The sequence below is a fragment of the Physeter macrocephalus genome, chromosome 19, assembly GCF_002837175.3.
Source record: "Physeter macrocephalus isolate SW-GA chromosome 19, ASM283717v5, whole genome shotgun sequence".
Lineage (NCBI taxonomy): Eukaryota > Metazoa > Chordata > Mammalia > Artiodactyla > Physeteridae > Physeter > Physeter macrocephalus.
The window spans coordinates 27,022,704-27,050,080 of NC_041232.1; the positions used below are offsets into that span (position 1 = coordinate 27,022,704).

The window sequence follows — 27,377 nt, forward strand, 5'->3', positions numbered from 1 at the left end:
CAGGGGGAGGCCCGCATACCACAAAAAAAAAAAAAAAAAAAAAAGAAATGCACATGCTGGGTCTCTTTTCTCTGTTAAAGTAAGTTTTCCTGCAATGATGGTACAGTTCTTGTAGCATCAGAAATGCACATGCTGGGTCTCTTTTCTCTGATAAAGTAATGATCAAATTGATGAAGATTCCATTCTCAAACTTCTTTAACTCTCTGAACATTTCAGCTCTCTCTGCTCCCGTGCTTAAGACAGCAATATGTCCTGGTAGGGACAATGTCAGGCAAGGCAAGGACAATCCATACTGTTTGTGCTTTGGGTCTTATGGTTGGTACAGTTCTCCTCAAATTTCAGTAAGTGACTGAGGGCTCCTGGTTGACCAGAAGCCTCACAGCGCTAAACTGTGTGGACCGTGTCTGCCGGGCCTCCCTCTGTCCCATTCTAGGTGTAGAAACAGCCAGAGTGTGGTGGTGGTGCTGTTTTTTTGATGTTACTTGCGCATTTGCTCCTCATGACAATGTGTGATTTTTTAAAAAAAACTCTTTCAAATGTCTTGCCATCTGTGTTACGGCCCCGTGTCTGCATAGTATAAAGTGAAGGAGAAGGCTGGTGACACTGATTCTTGGTCCTGAATCATCCTGATTAGCCTTGCACAGCAGTTTGGACCCATTCAGACAACGGCAAAGCCTCTGCTTCACTTTGGCCTTGCCTAAAGGCCCCAAAGTGCTGAATTGTGACACGATAATAGTTTTCAGTCCTTTGGCCATCTTGGTAACAAAAGCGGTTGCTGCAGAGTTGATCTGGTGCATCTGTGTAAAATTTGTTATGAAAAAGGAAGAAAACGCCAGATGAATGCAGCAGCGGCCAGGTTTCCTCGGAGGCCTGGACAAGGCCTGGTGCTCTGCAGACCACATAGCACCCCTTCATCTCCTGTTTCCTCCACCCCACCAACGTCTCTTGCTGTGGTCCTTTGAAGAACCATTTTGTGTGTCTTTGGGGGCATTTCATTCATACGCCCCCAGTTATCTCATATCTCTTCCAAGAAATAAGTAAATATTTTGTTCTGCTTAGTGGTCAGGAGTGGAGATTACTATTTGTTTGAAACGGACAGTGAAGAGGAGGAAGAGGAAGAATTAAAAAAGGAAGATGAAGAGCCTCCACGAAGGTCAGCTTTCCAGGTAATTTATGGGGATGAGGGAATCACGGTCTTTGCTAGTTGAAGAGTTTTTCATTTTGACAGACCTTGATTGCAGGCCTAGATTTCTTCTGCCGTGTTCATATGTTGTAGCTCCCAGAAGCTTCTGATTTACATCTGAAATAGTGTGTCCCATCCTACTGCTTGCTGTCAGCGTTGCCATCATTACTGCAAGAGTTCCCGCAAGAGCACTGGTCCAGCCAGGGCTTCGTTCATTTGCATCAAAAAAAAAAAAAATTCTGATGCTCTAACAAAAATAAGTCTTCCTTGGGTGAACTTGCTTTCGCTGGCATTGCTTTGGATTGTTTGAGTGGACTTCTAGTTCCATAGGTGAAATAGTTGACCATGAAAATAAAATCCCTGCTTTGTTGTGAAAATAAACGGTCATTTCAGTGTTACTTCAAATTTTGAAAATCAGTTCCGTTTGTTGCTAAAGATTTTAGAATGTATTAAAATCATGAAAACCTCCAGCCCAGTTTTGACGTTCTCAGCTTAACTGCCTTTCTTTTTCAGAGCCTGCTGTATCGTTCTCGGTGATACGACTCACCAGCCTAGTATCGTGTATCCAGTGAATGTATAGTGCTTGTTAGAGTTGTGGGTTTGTCAGTAGAGTTACCTATGGGATGAAAACTTGGTATAGATTTCTGTTACAAGGGAGCGTATATAGGACTCTTCTTTCCCATTTGTTAGACTACAGGGCACACGGAAGGACGTCCATCCAGGCTCATGATGTGTCCATGAGAAGGCCATTGTCAGCTTGCTGGCCAGGTCTTCCCAAGCTGGCAGGTTACCTCCACCCCTGTCTTCCCAATGAAATTGAAGAACTAAATTATTCACCGGGACACCTTGCTCTGATGCTCTGTCACCGGCCCCATTGCCTCCTGTGTGTGTTTCTTGATGACAGTGTCTGTGTGCATGTGTGTAGCTGGCTTATCGAATACTAATGACTTGACTCGTTAATTTGTATTCCAACGAGTTTTCTTCTAACCGTCACTCATCATGCAGCAGAGGAGAGAACATGACCATCTTTTCACCATTTTTACAGATTACATGAACGATAGGCTATTTTCTTTATTCCTAACCTGCAAGCAGGGTACATTTTATTCCACATTCAGTGATGAGCACGTTTTAACCTAGTCGATGTAATTATAGAGACAAACTCATACCGATGTCATATATTAAATGATCAGTTTTTGGTTTTTTCTACTAATCACTCTTGCTTTGTCCTTCTTTGTAGAGAGCTATTGGGAAGTTTGCGTCAGCCATTTTAGCCTTGCCAAAGTCTGTCATTAAACTTCCCAAAACTATTCTTCAGTATTTAATCAGAGCTGCAAAGGTATTTGATGTTTTACTGACGTGTGGTGTGTGGCCCTCCGCTCTGTAGACCTTTAGACGAGCAGATCCCGTTGCTCCACATCTGTGTTTTCCCTGTTCTATACATCGTATGATGAAGGAATTAGGAGAATTTAAAACATTAGGCAAACTTTTCCAAAAACTGTTCTGAGAAGACAAATTTCTTATTATGTGTTTTTCGGTGGACATCAGAGCCGATTAAAAAAATAGAAAGAGAAAATGCAGATACAGGTCTAATTTCTGCCCTTCTCGTAGTTTCGCCTCAGTCACACCTCGTGTTAAAAGGTCACATCTGGTTGCATGCATCAGATATGATGTGTCAAAGTATGATCATTTTTCTCAGAAAGCTGGTAACATTAGGAATCAGTAATAAAAGACCCATTTTGCTCCATCTCCTTTCTGGCTCCCTTTTAAGCCTCCATCTCCCTAAATTGGACTCTTCCGGCATCTTCTGCCCTGTGTTCAGCATCTCTCTTCACTGGGCTGAGCTGCCGTGGATGGTCCACGCAGCCTCCACACTCCATGTTGTCAGGGATGCTGCTGAATCAACTGTTACAGTTATTTGTTAATTCACCCAGTGCACAACAGAAAGGATCCAGCTACCTATGCTGTGGTCACTGAGTTACTGGAAATCATCAATAGTGAATCGCTATTCCTGTACTTTACAGAAAGCCATTTCTCCTGCCTCAATCTGGAGTAAGCACTTGAACTAATAAAATGTTCCTCCGGGTTTAGATAGCGAGGGAGACCTTCGCTTCTCACCTTTCACCTGGGGGTCTTATTTAAGTGCAGATTATTTAGATTCAGCAGGTCCAGTGGGACCTGAAATTCTATGTTTTTCTCAAGCTCCCAGGTGAAGTGTAAATGCTGGTTTGCCTTGAGTAGCAGGGTCTAGACCTCTGGGCTCCTTCCCTTTTTAAAATGCCAGGATTCTGACTTTTAGTTTAATATTCCCGGATTCTGACTTTTAGTTTAATATTCCCTGTTGCCACTTCCCTGCGTTTCTTTTCCTCTCCCCTTTTATGACAGCACTATGAGTCTCTCCATTCATATTTAAGAATTTATATGAAAGACTACAATGTGATTATCCCCCATCTTACTGTAAAAAAAAATATTTGTTACTGGCAGCAAAAAAAAGGTCTGGATCACAACTGAATTAAAGAACATTTTAGAAAACAACCAATTTCACTTAAAGATCTACACTTCCATGAAGTTCTCTCCGCTTTCAAAAATTAAACGTATTTTGCATAAGAAGTTTTCAGTCAAAGGAATCCCATTTCCCTAACATTTACGGTGAAATCAGTTAGGGTAGAGTCTGAGTTGAAGTTGGGCTAGTGGCAGCAGCAGTTGGAGAAGCCGGACGTCATTTATGCATATTTTCAGGTGTTTTTCTGCTTAGGATTAGTGTGCATGTGTCTGTTCTCCAGAGACACCATGACACTGGGTGATGGTTACCTCTGTGATTTCAGAATTGAGATGTTTCAGAACGAAACTTAACTCAGTGTCTCAACTCTGTAAGAATTGGGATGTTTCCTCTTCCTCCTTCATGATCAACTTTTTCCTGAAACAGTTGGCCTGATCCTCTGTCCGATGTTCCTGGAACTGTAAAATATTTGTATTTCCAAACATCGACATAGAGATCATTTACCTACAAATGAGGACTTGTCATAATAGTCTCTCCGTCCCTCCTTTCCCCTTATTTGCATGATCCAAACTCTCATCTCAATGAGAAAGCACCAACAGCATCAATCATTTAAGGACCACACATAGCACCAGGAATGCCTTTCCAATAAGGCAACATCTGAGTGGCCCGAGCCCTTTCTACGAGACTCCTTCGGTTCTGTCCTGAACCCACCCTGCTCTCTCCTTCCCACCCTCCCTCCCAGAGGCTTCATTTTTCTTCAGAGCAAAAGACTTGTGCACCTAATACCTTCACACATCCTGAATCACTTTCTTATTTTCTGCTTTGGCATTCTTGCATTATCTAAAACCAGTATCATAATACTTTTTTTAAGGAAATGTCACCATATGTATCTGTTAAGCCTGAAAATTTCTCGAGTTTAGCAGTTCAGAATTTTTTAAAAAATCAATATTTTGCCGAAGCAAGTTTGCCTATTAACATCCTAAACCTCAGAGACACTCTTAGTAGAATTCCCAATTAACACGCTCAGTAAACATCGACTGTAAATTCCTCTTTTTGGTGCTTCTCCTTCAAATTCCAATTCTTCTCACTTTCCAAAATATGTTTTTGGCATAAAATAGGATAATTTTTGCCTCCTGGGTTTATTATTCAGAAACTGTACAGATCTTACATGTGTGTGAATTGCCCGTAAGATTCAGATTTCTACCTGTGAAGAAAAAGGAAATGTTCTGTCTTAGTAACCCATGACCTTTACATTTCCATGTATGGAAAAGTTGAATCCCTCTTTATTTTTACAATGCCAGTGGTTTGCTTACACTGTTTTTCAAAGATTTCAGAAATCTGAAAATAATATAGAATAAAATGAAAAGTGTCTGGGTTTTCAAGCGCCCCCAGGAAACAGTCCTCTAACTTTATCTTCATAATCGAAAACCCAGCTTCCCTGAGACCAGGTGTGTGTGGGTGCACGCAGAGCATGCTGCTCGGCTTCGAGGTTGTGGATGGCTGACTTTGCGTATCAGGGTTTTCTTTCTGTTCCTTCTGCATGACTTGGGATACTGTTGGTGGGCGGGCCGTTCACAATTGCTCTATTATGGTTATTGGTTGTACTGTATTAATGCAACTGTTTTTAGCTATTGAACAAAAATGACAAAAGGCAACCAGAGGCACCCCAGTTTTCCTTCTGTTCCATTCTGGAATAACCCCTTAACCTTCATATCACATTATTTTTCCTCTCCAAATACTAATCAATCTACAAAGCCCTTTCTCAAGTTGCTGGTAATAGCTGTTATTCACAAGAGAGAGTATTGGGAATTCCCTGGTGGTCCAGTGGTTAGGGCTCCATGCTTCCACTACAGGGGACACAGATTCGATCCCTGACCGGGGAACTAAGATCCTGCAAGCCAAGTGGCATGGCCAAAAAAAAAAAAAAAAAAACAGAAAAAAGAAGAGAGAGTATCAAACATGCAAAAGTAGTTTCCCAAAGTTAATGAACAAAAGATGTTTTGGGTTTAACTCAAAGTTTATTTGTGCCCGGAGAAAACGAATGACACTTAGCCAGGCTTCCAGCTTGTTCCTAGCATGTATAATGCAATAGAATCAGGAACTAAGTATCACAAATGGTGGTGGGATGTGGGGATGTGGGAGAAATGGTGGTTTGTAGACCCAAAGTATTTCATGATTGTCTGATACCGAACAAAATATATGCCTACAACATCTGTTTTCACATTTTATTTCATGATAATGGAAATAGCACAGGTCAGCTCAGTGTATTGAGGGATATGTGAAAGGGAAGTTTAGTTTGTGTTGAGAGAACAAAAAAATTCTGAAAGTCAGGAAGCTTGGTATTGGTCCCTTTTCTTTTAATTCAGCTTATTAAAAATCCAGAAAATAATGGCGCTTTCTCCCTTCAGTTTGTTTATCAAGCCTGGATTACTGACCCTAAAACAGCACTCCGACAGAGGCGCAAAGAGAAAAAAAGATCTGCAAGAGAAGAACAGAAAAGAAGGAGAAAAGGATCTGGGGACGGTGAGTGATGAATGCAGCAGCACCCCTGCTTCTGTGACCTTGAACACAAATGAGGAATCGCAAAGGACAAGCTTGGGAGGAATGAAATTCTTGACTTCTAAAGAGTGCAAAGAGTTTTGCCTACTCTTAATTACTCAGGTCTTGGAATAAAGTAAAACATGAATTTAAGTTAAGGTGCATTTTATAAAGTGAGGAGAGAGAGAAGCAAAATAAACCTAAAGAAAGTAGAAGGAAAATAATAATTTTTAGTTGGATATTAAGTCATAGAAAAGAAATATAAGACAGAACCTGATTATTAAGTGAAAAGCTGTTCTTGGAAAAAACTAATGATAAAGATGAACCTATGGAAATTTGATCAAGAACAAAAGGGAAAGCACAATTAAAGAGTAGTCAGGAACCAAAATGGAACATAACCACCAGTGCCATATTCAACATTATACTGATTCATTTGAAAACATATGATAGGAACACATCTCTAAGGGGGAAAAGAATTCCAAACGACAATAAAACACACCAAAAGCAAAGTTAAAGAGCAAGTGGGGCAATCAGGAAAAATATTTTCATTATATATCAGACTAAAGACTAGTGTTCCAGATATATTAAGAACTTCTAAAAATCAGTAAAAGAAAAATTCAACCCAATGAATGAACGGATGTGAAAAACAATTCAAGATCAGAAAATAGAAATGGCCAAAAGGAGCGCAATTTCACTAGTAGTACAAGAAACACAAACTAAATATTTTGACATACTGTTTTTTTAACCTATTGGATTGGCAAGAACCTGAACATTTGGTAATATCACTGTTTGGAGTTAGTGGGAGCATACATAATTTCTGGGGTTCTAAAGCAGCATATCCACTTTGAAGAGCAGGTGTCAGTATCCTTGAAAATTTTAAATGTGTCTCCTACCAGAGGTCTGTCCCACCTCCAGGTGTATGGCTTAACTTGAATCAATATTTGCACATGAGCACAAGCACATGTGTCTAAGAATATTCATCAAACATTATTTATAACTAACAAAAATTTGGAAACATCCTGAATGCCCACATAAAGAAGAAGAATCAAGTAAATTATGTTACCAATGTATTATGGCATACAATTTAGTAATTTAAAAAATGAGATGGGCTACTTTGAACTGACTTGGAGAACAATTCCTGACATATTGTTAAATGAAAAGCATTATGTTGCAAACTGGCATGCACATGATGAAACCATTTATGAAACAAAGGAAACCAAAGTGCCTCCAGACAATATTTTGCATTTTTAATGGGTACATATAGTCGTGTATAAATGCCAGAGGAAGATCAGGAAGAATACTTAGCAAGTTAATTACAGTGGTGACTTCTGGCAGAGCGGGGGAGAGACTGAGATTAAGGGGTAGGATTAAAGGGAACTTTAGGCTTGTTATATATTAGTTCTTTACAAAGAAAATGTATATATAGATTCTTTGTGAAATTAAAAATGTATTCAAAAAAGAAAAGAAAAGGAAAACATAATCTCTAATGGAACTCTAACTGCAAAGCCGTTCTCCTTTTTGACCATTCTGGTCCCTGCTACCTCCTGGTAGCTTTTATTTTAGTTTAGTTTATTGGTTTAAAAAAGGCAAAATTAAGACACAGGCAACGTAGCAAGTCAAGCAATAAAGAAGTGGATGCACAGTCTGGCCTTGAAAGCTACCCTAAGGCACCAAATCTTTGCACTGGTTTGCTCTCTTCCACACCTTTCCTGTGATGTACAGGCAGTGTTTCCTTTGTTTCTAAAATGAGTCCATGCCGTCCAAATTCTCCTGTACGTTCATTAGCAATGTATCATGAACACTTCTCCAATTAAGTATTTATAAAACTATATCATCCTTTTTTAATAGCTGCAAAATATTCCATAATATGGATATGCATAATTTATCCAACTCTTCCATCACTAATGGACATAAGGTTTGCTTCCAGATTTTAAGAATGCTATCATAGATATCCTTGCACAGAAGTTCACATATAGTCGTGTGTGTGTATTTAAATGCATGGCAAAAAGTCAGGAAGAACACACACTTTCCACAAAATAGATGATCAAAAGTGGGATTTCTGGGTTAAAGTGGGTGCTTTTTTACTTTAATAAATATTTTCCCAAAAGGTTTTAGAAATTTACACTCCTATGTATAAGGTGCAGGAGTGTCTACTCCCCTGTAGCCTTGTCCCATAGGCTATTATTACTCCTTTTATTGTGTGTCTTTCTCAAGGATGACAAACGGCTTTTATTTTCATTTGAATTTTCCTAACTAATGAGATTGAACATTTTTAATTTCATATTTTCTTGGTATTTTTTACTTTCAAATCTAAGATTTAAAATTTTTATCATGTTCCATACTATCATTCTATTGGGTTGTTTGTCTTTATTAATTTAGGAAATATTTATATGTTAGGGATATTACCCTTTTTAATGTGTTACAAGTATCTTTTTTCCAATCCAATGCTTATCTTTTGATTTAGTTTATGGTTTGTGTTTTCTAAGCAATGTTTAATTTTTTTGTGATGTCAGATAGGTCCGAATTTCTTTTTGCAATTTCTGTGTTTTCATTTTGTTTAAGGAAGTCTTCCCCCCCAATTTTATGCAAATGTTTTCTTATATTTCCTCTTAATTTTATTTACCTTTTGAATTTTTTATTATTCTGTGAAGTAGAGATCTATTATGCTGAACCTGTTTGGTAATGTCTTCCTTTTTCCATTGAAGTTAAATGCTCCTTTTCTCAATATTAAGCTCCCATTTGTGATATGGCTCTTAGGTATGTTTCTGGACTCTGTATTCTGATCCACTATCCTACTCTCTAGATCTGGGCCACTGTCACATGTATATATGTGAGTCATATATTTTAAAACTAACTAGAGTTAGTTTTAACATTTAGTGTTGCAAACTTCCCTCACTGTGCCCCTTTTTTCAAAATTGTATTTGCTATTCTCAGACATTTGTTCTTCCAAAATTACTGGGCCAATTCTAAAAAATCTTTAGTCATCTTGTTAATATATCATTAGTCTGTATAATGAAGACTATTTCATGCGTAGATGCACCGTCATTTACCTACAAATCTAGGACAGCAATAGTTCAAAGATATTGGGACAGAAATAAATGTTTATTTCTTTAATAAATATTTATTCAGCACCTTCTTGATACAAGGGATCATCCCTTCTTCGTCGGCAGATGAAACAAGTAGCATCTGTCCTTCCAGAGTGCCAGCTGCCTTTGCGCTTTCTGTGCAATAACTCACTCGCCCCTCACTCCCTGCCCTACGCTTGGGGATGTGAGGTCCCAAAGAGTGAAGGAACCTGCCCTGGTCACAGCCAGCCAGTGAGTGGTGGGTCTGGAATTCATAGCAGGTGTCCTGGCTCCAGACCCCTCCACCTTAACCAGTAGGGAACACAAATATAGGGGAAAAAAATCCCTGTTGACATAGTAACTGCAAGGTTTCATTTAAAAATTAAGCATACATAGAATAGTGTGGGACCAGAGGACAAAAGGTGACTTATGACCCAGAGTGCAAAGGAATACAGTACTTCGTGCAAAAGATAGTCTTTGACCAGAGCCTGGCAGAAGAAAGCAAGTTCGTGTATGAAAACTAAAGAGCAGGTCAGCTTAGCTAGTAGAGACGGGATGTGAAACAGAGCATCAGAAAAGAGCACAGTAGAAAATAAGTTTGGGAAGATTAACTGGAGTCAGGTTGTGAATCGTCTTTGATATAGTTACCAGATAAAATACACGAACCCCGGTTCTAGTTGAATTTTTCAGAAAAACAACAAATAGTCTTTAAGCTTCAGTATAATTTGGACATATTGCATGGGATTTACTTACACTAAAAAATAATGTGTTATTTATCTTAAATTCAAATTTAACTGGGTGTCCTATATTCTCATTTGCTAGATCTGACAACCTCAGCCTTAAAAGAAGAGGCTAAGAAATAAAATGAAACTCTGTGATGTCATTTTAAGGGTGACCCACTAAAATTTATAACATTACCCCAAGGGGTTCAAAATTACAACTTCACAGTGTGTAACAGGAGTCAGCACACTTTTTCTGTAAAGGGCCGGATGGTAAATATTGTAAGCTTTGCAGGCTGTAAACTCCTGCTGCAACTCAACCCTGCCATCCTGGGATGAGAGCAGCCTTGGACGGTATGTCCACAAATGGGTGTAGCTGTGTTCCAGTAAAATTTGAATTTCATGTAATTTTCATAGGCACAAAATATTATTGTTCTTCAGACTTTTTTCAACTATTAAAAATAGTTGAACTCACAGGCCATTTAACAACAGGAAGCGGGAAAGATTTGGCCAGAGGACTGTAGTTTACCCACCCCCAGTTCCATGATTCTCATTCTGGAGTAGAGTGAAGAGAATCTGAAAGCTCAGAATTCTTATGACTTTTCCCCAGGAGCTCTTCAAATCGGCAGAATGTCCTAGATTTCATTATAAAATTCCTTTGAATCCAGAAGAGTAGCGTTGGCGTTAATTTACCCTAAAAGGATGTAACCCGTGTTTCTCGAACAGTCTTGGCAGGTCCTGTGGAGTGGGAAGACAGGGAGGATGAACCAATCAAGAAGAAGTCTGATGGACCAGGTAACAGAATAAAGGCTCCCATCGGCGGGGAGGGAGATTGGAACTTGTTTCTTGCCCAGATAGTACGTAATGGAAGGCTGCCTGAAAACAATGAATTAAATCCTGTCGCTGGACTGTGACTTAATAATGAGTGTCCCGGGCTTCCCTGGTGGCGCAGTGGTTGCGCGTCCGCCTGCCGATGCAGGGGAACCGGGTTCGCGCCCCGGTCTGGGAGGATCCCACGTGCCGCGGAGAAAAAAAAAAAAAAAAAAAAAAAAAAAAAAAAATGAGTGTCCCTTGAAATCTCATCTCTAGTGAAATTGCAAAGGGACTCCAAAAAGTAGACCTGACCTTTACACTGTGGGATGAAATGTTGGATTAGTCGGCTTGTAAATTCCTGTATCCAAGTACCTATGAAAGGGAGTTCGGAGAGCAACTTGTAAATGTCCCAGTGAAGCCATCAGAGTAGAGGCACAAAAAATATTGGCAATTAATTTAAAGTACATGGAAAAGGAGTGAAGTGAGAAGTAAGTAACTGCGGAACTGAGCGGGCCTCCAGGCTTGGGCCAACCTCCTCGTCTTAGGGAAGAAAACCAAACCCCACTGCGTTTGCTCGGGACTCTACATAGTGGGGGACAGAACCGGTGTCTTCTAACTCCTATCCTGGTCACGGTGCCGTTTGGGCTTCACGGAGTCCACGATTGGGAGGAAGATTTCTCCATCAGGAAGAAAAGAGGCGAAACAAAAGCCTCCAAATGCAATGAACCCAGATGCCTCTTGGCTCCACAGACACTGCTTCCTCTCTCACGGGGCTGGCATTCCTGTAAGCATCACTTAGCAGCAGGCAAGGTTTTCGGGCTCTTTTGCTCTGGACACAAATATATCCAAGGATGCCATCTGCTGACACAAAATGAGGCTTCCTGAATGCTCTCCAAGCCCTTGGAGGCACAATCCTTGAACCTGGCCTCCACATCCAGGTAATCGGCCCATATGTCTGTGGGACCACATATCCCATTATTGCTGCAAAGCTTTATCACGCTTTGGATGGCACAGCTCCTTTGCCAGGCACTTTTCCATGAGCTTTACACGCTTTGACTTGTTCAACCTCCTCAAAACCCTCTTCCCCATTTAACCAAGAAGAAACTGAGGCAGAGAAAAATTAGCCAACTTCTCCAAATCTACACAACCCCTCGGGTAGAGTTGGGATTTGGATCCAGGGACTCAGAATCCAGATTGCTGCAAAGCTTTATCACGCTTTGGATGGCACAGCTCCTTTGCCAGGCACTTTTCCATGAGCTTTACACGCATTGACTTGTTCAACCTCCTCAAAACCCTCTTCCCCATTTAACCAAGAAGAAACTGAGGCAGAGAAAAATTAGCCAACTTCTCCAGATCTACACAACCCCTCGGGTAGAGTTGGGATTTGGATGCAGGGACTCAGAATCCAGAGTCTGTGCTCTTAACAACTATGCCCTCCAGCCTCTATGGTTAAAAAATAAACAAGAATAAGAATCCTAATTTCCCATGTGAGTCTATGATCACCCCAGTGGGTAAAGTGCAGGTTATGTTACACAGGGCTCCAACATAGTCAGGAACACCATAAGCAAAACCGTAAAATAATTAGGCTTATCTTCACAGCTTCTAACAAAATAATTGTGAATATATGAAAAAAAATAGGTCATCAAAAATATTAAGATGCTGCTAAAGTTTATCAAGTTTAGTCCTTCAGCCTCCAGGGGTTGAACTTGACCTTGATGTCTATACGAAGAGGCTGTAGGCAGTCAGTATCTGCCAGGTGGGGCTCTCTTGGCCAGTTCCTCTGGGCCTGCTTGGCCCAGAGGCTCAAGGCCCCTTCTCACTACATGGTTCCCCCAGCTCCTTTTCCAGAGTCCCAGCTGGCAGCTCCAAGGTTCCTGTGACCTCAGTAGGTAGCACCGTCTACCACTTCCTTGTGTCTCCCTGACCCACCTGGACCATGTGCGGAGCCCACACTCTAGCTAAGCTTCGCTTGGATGGTTTTCCTTTGAAAAGAGCAAAATTTCACCTGAGAGAAGTTCTGCCTTTCTCCTAGGCCACCCAAATGCACAAATAATTTTTTTCCATGACGAAGTCAAACTCTGGTTCACGTTTCAGTCTTTAAAGTAGAGAGAGGACAGTGAGCTGGGGTGGGCCCTACCCCTGGGCTAAAGGTTGCAAGACTCTACCGCTCCTGGGCTAAATCTCACCTGCCACCTGTTCTTCTGTGGCTTGTTAGCTAAGGATGACTTTTACCATGTTTCATGGCTGGAAAATAATCAAAAGAAGAAGAGTATTTAATGACATATGAAAATTACGGGATTCAAGTGTCAGTGTCTGTCATTAAAGTTTGGTAACCCAGGCTTGCCCATTGAAAAACGATCCACCCACTGTCTACAGCTGCTTTCACACCAGCACGGCCGAGATGGCCAGAGACGGCAAGGCTGCAAAGCTGGAAATGTGTACTGTACGGCCCCATCCAGAAAATGACCCCCCCTCACAGCAAAGCTTATGTCAGGGAATTTTGTCTTTTTCTACCTGCTGCATTAGTGACCTTAAACTACAACCATTCCAAACTATCATCATTAATCATAAATTCATTACAATCTTACTATGACACTTGAATCTGATTTCCTTTGTCTGGTGAGGGGAAGAGTGAAAGATACAGGTTGTTTTTCTTATTGAGAGTGTTGTTGGTGGTGCTTTGATTTTTTTTTTTTAAACGATAAGGCAATTCTTAATTCATTGTCCTGTTCACTAAGTGTTCCCTTTATTGCAGTCAGTGTTTGAAATAGCTAATAAAACTAATTTTTTAAAAAGCCGAAGTAAAAAAATGTACACATGGGTGGTGATTTGGTGATGTGTCTTGAAGCGTTCCTTGTATACCAGTTGAAAAAGCACTGATTTACAGGAAGCAATGAGTAAGACAGACAGTTAATACGGGATCCTCCCTCTTTTATTTTGATTCTGACCTAAAATAAGTTATGTTACAGCCGTGACCCAGAGCTCACACTGAATTCCAGGGGTGCCGGAGAGGCATGACATCAGGGGACACGGTGGGAACCCGAGCGGAGCTTGTCACACGCGGCCTCCCGGGCGGGTCGCCAGTCACAGCTGAGATGAGGAAGGCAACCCAGGGTCGTCGGGAATCTCGGGGCTCCTGTGGTTTGGAGAGGACTGACCCACCCCCCCCCAACCCCCGGGGAAATTTTTGTAGTTAGCACAGCTCGATGTCATTAAATACATATGGACAAGATAAGTCAGTGGTTTAGATAGACTCTTAGCGTGTGGACTGAATTCCCTACAAAATACCTTTAAGGTGGTTTAACTGCAATCCAGCTGCGGTGAGAAGCATCAGAGTCTTCTGAACCAACAGAATTGTTTCCCACGACAATTGTTACTTAAGAAAAGAAGAAACGTACAGGAAAAGCGTTAAAGGACACAGTTACCTGGATAGATACAGACTGTTTCTGTCCCTGCGTCAGTAACAGATTTCTTTGAGCACAATCTCTACTTTTAATCCAACCTGTTAACTGCATACAGACCTATTCTGACTGATGCTTTGACCCAAGGTTAAAAACTCTATCCGCCTTTGGTTTTGGTGCTTCTGCAGCAGGTGTGGAAGGCTCCGCCCACGGCTTCCTAGCCTGTGGTCCCCCCCCCCCCCGACGCCCCTGTCACTCCGTGTTGGGGACGAGGGCAAAACCAGGGCTGCCTTTGGTAAAATACCACACACAGCACCGCAGCTGAGGGCACGATGCCCCTTTAAATCGTGTTCTCTTCTTCCTCCTAGATAATATCATCAAGAGGATATTTAATATTCTGAAGTTCACCTGGGTCCTGTTTCTGGCGACCGTGGACAGTTTCACAACGTGGCTGAACTCCATCTCCAGGGAGCACATCGACATCTCCACCGTCCTGAGGATCGAGAGGTGCATGCTGACCAGAGAGATTAAAAAGGTAGCACTGCGGGCATGATTCTGAAAGTCAGTATCCAGAGCCCCAAGTAGGATCGGACAAAATCCGTTCTCTCTAGACAGTCTTTACATAACTCCTTTGCTTTTTTGTATATTTAAGTCCGTTCCACGCTCAGCATGAAAATAATCAGACGCCACGCACACACTCACACAGTCCCGGGATCTCGGCCAGTGGGTCCTTTCTGTCCCCTCCCATCACCACCGTTCGCAGCTGCACAGGCTCTGTTGTGTCTCATAAAGGAGCACGTTGTATAGTCTGGCAAGTTTGATGTGAAACTTCTCATAGGGAAAATTAGGATATATGCAGAGCCACAAAATACAGCCATAGATGGTTTATAGATTACATTTGAAAATAATAGTCCATTGCTGGAAAAGTTACTCTGACTTAGCAAAATTATCTACCTATAAGAAGGGATTTCTTTTTCAATATTTTAATTTTATTTTTGGAGAGGTAAGTGACATATAACATATTAATTTCAGGTTTACAACATAATAATTTGGTATTTGTATATATTGTGAAATGATCACCACAGAAAGTCTAGTTAGCATCCATCACCACACCTTGTTATAAATTTTTTTCTTGTGATGAGGACTTCGAAGATCTATTCTCTTAGTAACTTTCCAGCATGCAATACAGTATTGTTAACTATAGTCCCCATGCTGTACATTGCATCCCCAGGATCTATTTATTTTATAACAGAAAGCTTGTACATTTGACCATCTTCACCCATAAACGAGAACGGGTTTCTTGTTCGGCGCATGACCCAGTAACGTTGGGCACCGTTAATTCAATGAGTTAATGTCGATCCCCAGCTTGACTAGCTTGGCTTTTCATCCTGTTCAAGGTGTGCGTGATGGTGGAGGGTTGTCCATAATTGAGCAGTGCCAGGCAGCTGCACAGGCCAGTGCTTCGTGAGGACCGTGACAATGTCTCCTTCTCTGCAGGGCAACGTCCCGACCCGGGAGAGCATCCACATGTACTATCAGAACCACATCATGAACCTTTCCAGAGAGTCGGGACTGGACACCATTGATGACCGTCCTGGCGCCACCGCAGGTGTACAGACAGCCCACAGGATGGACAGCTTAGATTCCCACGACAGCATCTCCAGGTACGTCACGTGCTCCACGATGGTGTTGCTTTTGACAAAGGTAACAGAGATGAGAAATGATGGGTGAGGTGCAGATTAATCAGAATCATGCAGGGTGCCCAGCCATTCTGGGCTGTCTCTGTGGCCACAGCCAAGCAGAGCATTGCCTGTCCCTGGACCGGGCAGATAGAAGCAGGAATCAATAATAACTATTAGCAAGACCTATATGATTCACAGCCACAGGACTGGGATTTCCAAGCTGGAGTCAAGTCAGATGGGTGAGACTTCCGCATCACAAAATGACTAATTGTATCAAGAGCTGCCTCTTTAATGCCTTTAAAATGCTGCTCCAGAAAGAATCTTCTGTTCTAGAATCTTCTACCATCTATTGCTACCCTTGATCTTTTCCTTTCAGAAACGTTACTTTATGGTTCGTAATTTTAGAAATTTGAGAAGTGGTTCTGTCTGCCCCCATCTTCCACATTGTGTGGTCACAGCCCTGCTTCACACAGGCACCTGCGCTGACCCTTCACCTGGGGCTGCACTAAACACTGTGCATGGGTTTCTTCACTTTATCCTCAAAAGACCCTTCGAGATGTACTGTTATCATCCCCATTTGACAGAGACATGAGCCTTTCTGAAATTTCATGAGGCTATAGACTATTTCCCAAAGGGGAAAACCACACATAATTACAAATGTTTTATGTAGAACTTCAGGGGTTTCACAGGCTTCCAGAATATTTATATGTGAGGCTGGCTTAAGAATAGTGGTTCCAGAACCAAACTCTGAACCAAATGAATCAAAGAGAAAATTAGAAAGTGAACTGAAAATCAGTTGTTCATAAAATAAACATACACGATTCCTTATTCCTGAAAGTTACTTACTAGTAACTTTCAGCTGCATAACCACTGAGAATATGGTCAATTAAGAAAGTAACTAAATACTGTAAATCACAACTTCAGGAGGTAGAAGAAGAAAAAGAAAATAAAGACTGGCCAAAATAAAATCAAGTAACTGCCTTTAAATCTGATCCAAGATGACAAACATAAAGCTGCACCCATAGTCAAAAACTGTGAGGCAGGAGATATTTAAATCCATCGATTGCTTTTTCATCGATTGCTTTTTTTTGCGGTGCGCGGGCCTCCCTCTGTTGTGGCCTCTCCCGTTGCGGAGCACAGGCTCCGGAGGCGCAGGCTCAGCGGCCATGGCTCACGGGCCCAGCCACTCTGCGGCATGTGGGATCCTCCCAGACCGGGGCACGAACCCGCATCCCCTGCATCGGCAGGCGGACTCTCAACCACTGCGCCACCAGGGAAGCCCCCAAACATTTTTAAATGGTCAATCCGTCAATACATTTACTAGAAGAAAGCCAATACCTTTAAAATTATTTTTTAATGTTCTTTTACTCTTTATTTGTAACCTAAAGAAAAGGGAGACACAATAGGTTCATTATGTCATTAGTAACTAAGTGAACATATTTGCCCTTTCCTTAAAGGCTGAGCAGAACTTGCAGTTTCTTTGTTTAGGAAACTTTCAAATCATGTGTCTGCATTAGAGTCCACAGGAAGCCTTGCCGATTGCTGGGGAGGCAGTGACCTTCACTGGGAGGGACTCCCAGCATGGAAGCTTGCTCTCCGACACCTGTGTCCTGCGGCAGGGTAGTGTCAACCCCAGCGGGGACACGGGGACACACACGCTCCATGTGGCCCGGCCCCTTTCCGAGGACCCAGACTGCGTGGAGCCCTCCTACTCACCCCATCTCACCCACTTTTCCCTCTGGCAGACAGTAGAGGGGGTTAGGGTGGGAACCTAACAAATGAGTTTGTATTCCCTTTGACTTATTGGAACAGTCCCGATTTCCTTCAAATCCAGTTGTAAAATAGCACTTTTTAAAAAATGGTTGTTTTATGAAATCGGATATCCTCTACCTTCCCAGAAAATAAATTAGTTTAAGTTCCTTCAGGAAACAGTGACATTCTAAGGAACATTCCTAGATATGACCAGAGTGGTTATCATTTGAAATGTGTGCTGTGTGCCCCTGGGGTATCTCGATGAAGACATCGTCTGATTACATTTGTCATCTGTTATTGTGAAGCTTCTCCTCTTCCCTTTCACTTTTAAAACTGTCCTGGCTTGGACGACAGATTGGTCCACTGCAAATAACCCAATAGTCTGGGGTTGTGTGGGGTCCGAAAGTGGGCTGATGTGACAGTACAACTCACCTAAGAATTAACAAGGTTAATAGGACTTTGGGGTCAGAGCAATGATTCCCGTGCAGAAAATCGAGCAGGTGAGGGCACACAGCATCTGTCTGCTGCAAACTCCCAAAAGGCCATGGGATCCACCTCTGAAAATATGAAATGACACAGAAGCTCACAGATCCAGTTCCATCATCTCATAAATGATGAAACCGACCCCGAAGAGGGGAAGCACTTTATCTAAAACCCAGCAGGCAGCCAGTATCGGTCGGCGTGGAGACCCAGGCCCAGGCCTACTGTGCTCGTCCACTGTGTTCCTAGTTCATCTCCCCATCATCTCCTCTTTTTATCCAGGATGGGTTGACATCTAAAGGAGTCAGTGTCATTTTTAAAAATCCTTATTAGAGACCCTTTGGTTGCCTGCGTGTTCCCCCCTCTCATTGCCCAACCCCCGTGTTGGCCATATGGCTGTAACATGCAGTCAGGGTGGCCCCTCCAGAGCACTCGGGGCTTGGTGGGGGAGCTATAACTCCAGGAACCTGAAACCCTTTAATGGTTCCATGAGAACCTCGAATTCCCTACTCCCAGAGGGGACCCCAGAGGTAGCTCCATTGTCCTGAATGGTTTCCATTTCTGCCCCATGGTCACTGACTGTGGGCGTCTGACTGTGCAGCCAGCACGCAGCAGGTCCCCTAGTGCAGCCACATGTGACGTTCATCCAGGAAATCAGCCGTCCAGTATCACAAGGGTCAGCCGGGTCACTCATGCTCAGGCTGAAGATTAGTGCCCCAGGGGCCTCTGTGTCAGGCACTTTGGGGGGTGTGTCCCTCTCTGGGGTTAAACTCTGCGTGTGAACTGCAGTCACACCTCTGTCTGAGCCCTGTTGGCTGCGTCTCCAGCACTGTGATCACCCAGTAGCAGCTCAGCCCTAACTCTGCCACCCTTCCTCCCTGATTGTCAGGTGACAGGAGCTGAGGATTTCAGCCAATGGGCTCTCGCCCTCATGACATACGCCAACACCTAAAACGTGATCCGAAGAAAACCATTCATTAGGCTCAATGAACAGTTAACAGACAAAATGGCCCTGCCACTGCTGGATTTCCTTTGTTGTTGCCTTTTACCATTTTGTTTCATTTTTTTGATGTTGGTTTATATCCAGTTGCATATCAAACCAGCATCTCTTCTCCAAGCCATCTAGTTTGATTCAACTGAATATCACTCAGAAAATGGGATGGAAAATTCAGTTTGTTGTGGTCAGTCCTGAGCTTCCCTCTTTCCCTTTGGAGACTGTGTTTTAAGAAAAAAAAAATGACATTTTTATATAAACTTTACATGAGCAGATATTTCTGTGTAATCAGTTCGGCTACAAAATGCTCTCAATGAACTCAGAATTGGGTGGGGGGCTGTGAATAAAACATGTTTCCTTTCATCAAAAAAAAGTTGTAAAATTGTAAAATTATGAATTCTGCTCTGTGAGAGAAAGGTCGGGACTTGTCTTTATTCTAGTTCCCTGTCCCACCCAGAGAGTGACATTTCATCATTTATCAGCTGTTATATTCTTTTCAGCCCAGTACTGCTGTGTTTTATCTTCCCTTTTCTGTCCTGGAGGCCCCGCTGCGATGGTCGCTGTCCGTGGTGCTGGAGTGGCGTGTGGTTTGCTGCATGGCGGTGTCTGGGTCGCTGACCGTGTGTGACTCATGTTCCAGTGCTGTTTTAACACTGTGTCTCTGTAACTGTTTGCGCTGCTAGCTGCTACACGGAAGCAACCATGCTGTTCTCAAGGCAGTCCACCCTTGATGATTTAGATGGACCAGAAACTGTTCCTAAAACAAGTGAGCGCGCTCGGCCCGGGCTCCGTAAAATGCTCAGCATGGATGTGTCCTCTTCGTCAGCTGAGAGCGCCAGCTTAGCCTCCAGGTGCTCACACGTGCATGCGTTGTCCGTAACCGTGTCACCTCCCCCCGGGTCATTGCACAAATGAGTTCTTGTGACCTGTGTGTTTTTGTTAATTTTTATTTTAAGAATGTGCATGACTAACCAAAGCGTAACCACCGCCCTTCCTGGGATACAACTGGTCGTTCCCAGGACAGCATTCTATTAAACTAACTGCTCTTTGGTTTTTGTCTGTTAGGAGTTTCTTAAAAATCCTACTATAAACATTGTCCTTCATTTTGTAAGTATTTCACGCTTTTTATTTCCAAAGGAACAAGCATGTTTCCTCCTTGGTTGAGGGCTCAGGTAGGTGGTCCTCACAGGGAGAAATGGGTCAGGAAGGGCAGGAAACTTTTTCTCATGATTTCATCCAAAGATCCATGAAGTAGGGGGAAAAAAAAAAATCCCAAAATCCCATATGTAGTCACATTTGGTTGATACAGAATGAATCTGTCCACGTTTTATATGCATAATTAACATAAAAGTCAGGACATATTTTACCATTGGTTTTTTAAAAAGAATATTATTGTGCAGTAGAATATATCACCTTTGTAGACCTTAACTTGTTTGGTTTGGAAACGATTACTTTGGGCTTAAGTTTTTTCATTAAATCCTATGATAAAACAATAATCATTTAGAAATGAAATTACTTACGTAAAAGCCAAAAGCTCCTTTTTGAATTGCCTTTGAAAAGTCAGCAGGAGGACAGAAGCGTGAGTGGCATTGTGCTTATCCTGACACCAAACAACCTACCCAAATAACCCAATCCAAAACTAATGTCAATGTTGGCAAATCGGGGGTGTTAAGTCCTTGTTGCCGGCAGCTATGTATCTCAGTTCAGAGCTGCAGGAGGCTGGTGCCTGGTGTTTCTGGGAATGCCATGGCCATTTGAGATGTCTTCCGGCTGGCACATGCTATGCCATTCCACTCTGTTGATTCCTGAACGTACCAGGATTTGCTGAATCCCTTTGGGGCCAGACCTCATTTCAAACCACAGAGAGTGTGCCTGTGATCGGTTACAGCCCCACTGGAAGTTAGACCTGGTGTGGGGCTGGCTCCAGTGGTCTGAAAACTCAGTGGGGTGATCAGTCAGTTTCTCGGCCATGTCTCATCAAGGTAAGTCTTAGCCAAAAGCTGGCTGTCTTGGTGTTCCGACAGCCTTCTACGTTATGTGCACGCTTAGAACCAAAGCCCTGGGGACACTGAACACCCCCGAGTTAGGATCAAGAGCTCATACAAATGTGGTTCTTCAGTCTCAGGGCTCAGCCGAACGCATTCATTCATTCATTCACGTGTGTGCTCCAGTGTCCGTGACAAGAAAAATGGGTACAGTCTGAGCATTTGAGCATCTCAGTGTTTATGTCCCCAGCTGCTCACACATGCCATTCAGATAGCAGCACTTTCTCAGAGTCTAACAGATTATCGCTCTACACCCAGCAGACTCTGCATCTCTAGATGACTTTTGCCCCCTCCCCTTCAGGGCTGGGTGTGTCGAGGTAGACAGTATAGAAAGCACGCTTTGAATTTCACGGCTCTGGCTGCTGTATTTCATTTCCAGCTTTTCCTGCACGGACCTGGCAGGGAAAGTTAGAAGGACAGGAGGGATGCAAAAGAGAAGAACAGGAAGCAAAAGTCGAGTGAAGGGGAGCTGGTAGTGGAAAGTCTTTGGGAGGAGAGAGAGCAGGAGGGCAACCCAAGCTGGGAACTCAGCCCTGGGGAGAGACCCTCAGGGCAGAGAGTGGTGGGCGGGGCTTCCACATGCCAGGCGGTGGGGAGCCGGGGACGGGGAGGTGGTGAGCATTCAGTCAGATGTAAGAGGCACCAGTGAGAAAAGGCAAAGGATGGAAACACAGGGAGAAGCAAGCATACAGGAAGTGCGCTGTGTGTTATAAAGCATGCCATTGTCTTGCCAACGGTCCATCATTCCTGTCCTCCTCTTACGGATCCGGGGTCCACTGAGAGTAGAGTGTATCTTGGCTAAGAACTGCAGACCCAGCCAGCTGAGGCTTCTCGTTTCTGTGAGCACCTTTCTTTAAAATCCATACACTGGGAGGTGAGCTGTGCTCACTGTCTTGATTGGAAATAAACACCAGGCCCCGTGGCTGGGAAGCTTGATGGGATTGAAAACCTCTGCTCAGGAGGGTTTAGCACCCTGGGAGCCGCAGCCCCGCCCACCGTCTCTGCGGACCAGACAGATTATCCACAGGGAGCAAAGCCGATGGAACAGGGGGGAGCGAGTGGGCGTTTCCCCCCACGTGCCTGGACGCGCGGCTGTGGGTGCCCTCGGGAGGGCGGGGTGTGGGATGCTGAGACCAGGCGGTGCCCATCCCTGTGTCCCGACAGTGAGCCCACGCAGTGCACGATGCTGTACTCGCGCCAGGGGACCACAGAGACCATAGAGGAGGTGGAGGCCGAGCAGGATGAGGAGGTGCCTGAGGACACCCAGTCCCCACAGGACCCCATGCAGGACGGCGACGTGGAGGCCCCGCCGTCCTACAGCAAGGCCGTCAGCTTCGAGCGCCTGTCTTTTGACTCCCGGGACGACTCGGGGGGCCAGACCCACATGGCAGTCAGCCCCGACGACAGCCGCTCGGACCGCCTGGAGGCCAGCATCCTGCCACCCCTGACCCATGAGCTGACGGCCAGCGAGCTACTGCTGAACAAGTAAGAGCCTCGGCCACAGCGAAGGCCACAGCCGGGAGTGTCCCTTAGTGCCCGCTGGGCCGCTGGGCGCAGAGACCCGCGTGCAAAACGTCCACTCGGACATTTAGAGGCAACGTGCTGCTTTCAGTACTTCCTGCACCGCAAGTAGGAGCCAACTTGGTGCTTCTACCACTGAATCGTACAACCAGCAAAGTGTCTGTAACAGACATGAGTGCTCACGTCGATTTATTTATTTATTTATTTTATTTATTTATTTATGGCTACGTTGGGTCTTCATTGCTCCATGTGGGCTTTCTCTAGCTGCGGCGAGTGGGGGCTACTCTTCTTTGCGGTGCACGGGCTTCTCATTGTGGTGGCTTCTCTTGTTGCCGAGCACGGGCTCTAGGCACACGGGCTTCAGTAGTTGTGGCACGTGGGCTCAGTCGTTGTGGCTCGCGGGCTCTAGAGCGCAGGCTCAGTAGTTGTGGCTCACGAGCTTATTTGCTCCGCGGCATGTGGGATCTTCCCGGACCAGGGCTCGAACCCGTGTCCCCTGCATCGGCAGGCGGATTCTTAACCACTGCACCACCAGGGAAGCCGCTCATATCTCTCTCTGTAGCACAATATGAGGTTGACGCCACAAGACACCTGGGGACCCGGGAAGCAGGGAGGGACACCGGGGGTCACGCCAGGAGGGAATCAGTCGTCTGGGGGAATTAAGACCCACGTAGTGTCACGCTGCTTATTCTAACAGGATGTTCCGTGACGATGAGCTGGAAGAGTCGGAGAAGTTCTATGTTGGGCAGCCCCGCTTCCTGCTGCTGTTCTACGCCATGTACAACACGCTGGTGGCCCGCTCGGAGATGGTGTGCTACTTCGTCATCATCCTCAACCACATGGTCTCCGCCTCCATGATCACCCTCGTGCTGCCCATCCTGATCTTCCTCTGGGCCATGCTGTCCGTCCCGCGGCCCAGTAGACGGTTCTGGATGATGGCCATCGTCTACACAGAGGTAGGCCTCGGGCGGAACTGGCCTGCCCGACACAGGGCATCACTCTGGGTGGGCCTGCCCGACTCCAGACAATTTCACATAAACAGTCAGTGAAACGGATATTCTTAGGTGGACACATGATTATAACCAACAGTTACCTGGCGCCGGTAATTTTATCTTTTCACATTTCACACCGCACACAGCATAGGGGCTAATATCATTCCATCTAACAGATAAGGAAATAGCCTCAATGAGATTACATAATTGCCCCAAAGTTACCCAACTAGCGAGTGGTGGGGGAGGCCTTTGAGGTCTGGTGTCTGCCCTGTGGTTTCAGCCACCAAAAGACGGTAAGTGAAAGGCAGAAACAAGCACGGCCCCGGGGCCAGTACACAGTCAGTGAGTGGACATTGGATCAGACAATACAGTGAGCGCTTTGATCAGTTGGATGCAGCAAGCGTTTTTCCCATTTTTAAACCTAAAGCCAATTTCCACACATCAAAACACAAAGTCACACACCCACCCCCTTAAAAGTCTGAATAACAGAAAAGGAGAATTGCCACCCCGTTTTCATCACCCGTGAGGGGACAAGAGACACTCTGCCCAAATGTACAAACCTGCTTTTCTGTCCTGCCCTGTTGTGTACGTAGCAGTTCACAAATTCCCATGGCAACCATAAAACTGGGAGTAAAAGGGAGGCTCTTACAGACTTTCCTCCTTGGGCCATCATGGTTCTTTGTCATCTTAGGTTTGTGAAGAAGCCTCATTTTCTTACTTGGCTCAGAAGGAAAGTTTTCACTAACAGTGGAGCTGCAATTGCTTCTTCAAGGATAGTACTCATCATGGTGTAGAGTTAGAGTCTAGAAATTTTATAGGTTTACAAGTAGTTCAACAGCAAAATTAAAACAAAGTTATGTATTAAATCATCTCCAAAGTATTCATTTTAAAGTATTGCTATCATGTATCTTATTTCCATAATAAAAATAGAAGATGTGAAGCCAAATACATATCCATGACTTTAATTAGTCTGTCTAAATAATGGCTCTTAAATATTACTTCCATTACATGACTTGGTGATCGGGGCATAAGTGACTCCATGTTTGGGGCCTGGGGATTCTCCCCAGCGCCTCTGCAGGAGGAGCTTCTTACCCCGGCGTGAGGTAAGGGCAGGTTCTAGGAATGTGGAGAAGGGAGAAAGAGCCGCTGATGCACAGCTTTCGTCTTGAAATGAGATCTTCCCGGTTCAAAGTGGGGCTCTCCATTTTCTCTGTCACGCTGAGGGATTGTTGACGTTAATTCCCTCCATAACCCAGACTTTGGGCCACAGCTGGGGGCTATGCTGGGCAAGAGGAAACAGCAAGAAAGTTTTAAAAACTGGTCATTCCTGTTTCTCAATGCTCGCGGATTCCTGTGGCAAACTGATGAGTGTAAACGGAGAATTGCCTACAGTTCAAAACCACACTGCGTGGGTGGGCGCTGGTGCAGAGCACGGCGGGTGCGTGGCCTCGTGTAGCTGGGGTGGGGGGACTCGTCAGCACAAGGGGGGACGTGGGAAGGAGGAGAGAAGTTTGGCAAAGGACAGAAGCAAAGCGAGTCCAGTCCTTGCGAAGAAACGAAGGCATAAGACAGCCGGCGAGCGCAGGAGGGACGGGCCATGATGTGGCTGCAAGGAGGCTGGAGGAGCAGGCAGCAGAGGTGCCCAGGGATACCTGTCCACAGGGTGTCTGCTCAGCACTCGGTCCCTTGGATTGAAGGAGTTGAACGGGACACGACTCTGTCAAGTGTGTGTTTTAGCAAGTTTTTGTAGAGTGAAAGTGGAGGCTTGGAAAACAGCCGGGGTGAGAAATAGCAGGGTCCGGACTGATGTCACCGCAGGGGGGCTGAGAGGAGGGGGCAGAGGAGCAGGTTCAGGAAGGGACACTGGGTGGGGTGCAAGGGGTGTGTGTGGATGGGCTCAGGCTTCTGTGTGGGTACCCAGCATGCTGGGTGCAGGCACCAGGGTAAGGAACGCAGGGCTGCTCTTCACAGAGGCTCGACTTCGGGAAGAAGCATGAGAGGAGGAGGGCAGAAGGGGGACTCTAGGTCAATGGAGGACTTGTAAAACTATTTTTGTTGATGGATTATGTGTAATGAATTAACCCCTGATGACGCAGACGTTGGACGATGTTTCAGTGTCCATCTCTGCAAACATCTCCACGTTTGCACCGTGAGCTAGTTCCCAGCACAACTGGCAAGATTTTGTTTCATTCACTTTTATTTCTTCTTGAGGACTTCCAATGAGCAATAAAATGGTGAGAAGAAAGAGATGAGAATAAAGTAATATCGTGTACAGTGAGCCTGTGTGGTTTGCTCCTAAAGATTACAAATTAAAGCAATACGTAAAGTATAAAGATGAAGATCTTCCTGTTCTTGTTGGTTCTAATTACCATAGTTAATAGCTGAATACTTGTGTAAATATCTAATTGAATCAGTAGAAAGTAGCCAATTCCCCAACAGTAGCAGAAGTCATTTAAGCCAAGTCAGGAGTAACCTAAATGGCCCTGATGTATCCGTAGTCGAAGGCCCTGGAGGTGAGATTCTGCGCTTGTCCTAAAGTCAGAGTCTGAGAATGAGAATTTGTTATTCCACATGGTGTGTGCATTCCCAGCAACAAAACAGACATTTTTCCCTTACTTTTTTGTATCACTGTTTCTCCTATAGAACTATTCTTAAAAGGACTCATTTTTAAAAAATTTCTATCATCTGTGTGCAGGTGGCAATTGTGGTCAAGTATTTCTTCCAGTTTGGGTTCTTTCCCTGGAACAAGAACGTGGAATTGAACAAAGACAAGCCTTACCACCCCCCCAATATCATCGGGGTGGAGAAGAAGGAGGGCTACGTTCTCTACGACCTCATCCAGCTGCTGGCCCTCTTCTTCCACCGGTCCATCCTGAAGGTACTGCCCATTCACAGCCCCTGAAAGATTCCCCGAGAACCCGAACATTGGGATCTCATGGGGCCGAGGGTCCATGGGGTGGGGTCTGTGTGTGTGCTCTTTTTTTCCTTGTTAACAGACAGTTGTGTTCATTTCATTCATTTTCTCCAACACTGTGTGCTCAATAATGGAGTTTGTAATAAATCAAGGGGAAATGTTCCCCTGTTTCTACCCTGGGTTGAACACAGCTTAATTAACCCAACGCCCGAATGGTCTTACCTCCTGATCCACGGAGTTATACCTGAGTTCTACCTCCTGATCCACGGCAGATCATCAGGGAGCTGCAGTTTGGGGTCTCCTCTCCATCCTGACCTCGGCCCACCCCCTTCTAGTAGCATTGCTTTTCTTGTAGTTTCTTGTCATGAAACCACTGGCTTTAGTGAGAGACCACCTACGTGATGGGCCCGGGAAGCCCAGGGCTGTGCTCCCAGAGAGCACAGCCTGAGAGAGCCATTCCCTCGTTGCTCTGGGAAGACCTGTCTACAGAGTGACCTTCTCGGGATCAGTAACTTCTGTCATCCCGTTGAGCATCTGTGGGGCTTTTTCTTCTCACACACTGAATTATAAGCTAAACTTGTAATATGCCACTCAACTCTAAAAATTAGATATTGATGTGCCTGTGGTCACAGTCTTACTTTCCTTCTCTTATTTTAACCTTGTCTCGTATAACGTATTTTAAATTCATTTTAGCAAGTAGTATCTTTATTAGTTCCTTTTTTTTTTTTTTTTTTTTTTTTTTTTTTTGCGGTACGCGGGCCTCTCACTCTTGTGGCCTCTC

The 27,377-nt window shown here is 44.3% G+C and overlaps 1 protein-coding gene across 1 annotated transcript in view; it reads left to right on the forward strand.

Annotated features, from left to right (window-relative positions):
* Window positions 1-27,377, forward strand: part of PIEZO2 (piezo type mechanosensitive ion channel component 2) — a 219,362-nt gene that overhangs the window by 167,816 nt on the left and 24,169 nt on the right. Inside the window, exons 32-40 of the mRNA XM_055080794.1 lie at window positions 1,060-1,166; window positions 2,421-2,519; window positions 6,089-6,203; window positions 10,729-10,797; window positions 14,585-14,751; window positions 15,714-15,880; window positions 22,334-22,654; window positions 23,388-23,646; window positions 26,378-26,560. Coding sequence (XP_054936769.1) covers window positions 1,060-1,166; window positions 2,421-2,519; window positions 6,089-6,203; window positions 10,729-10,797; window positions 14,585-14,751; window positions 15,714-15,880; window positions 22,334-22,654; window positions 23,388-23,646; window positions 26,378-26,560 — 1,487 coding nt within the window. The remainder of the gene's footprint in view (window positions 1-1,059; window positions 1,167-2,420; window positions 2,520-6,088; window positions 6,204-10,728; window positions 10,798-14,584; window positions 14,752-15,713; window positions 15,881-22,333; window positions 22,655-23,387; window positions 23,647-26,377; window positions 26,561-27,377) is intronic.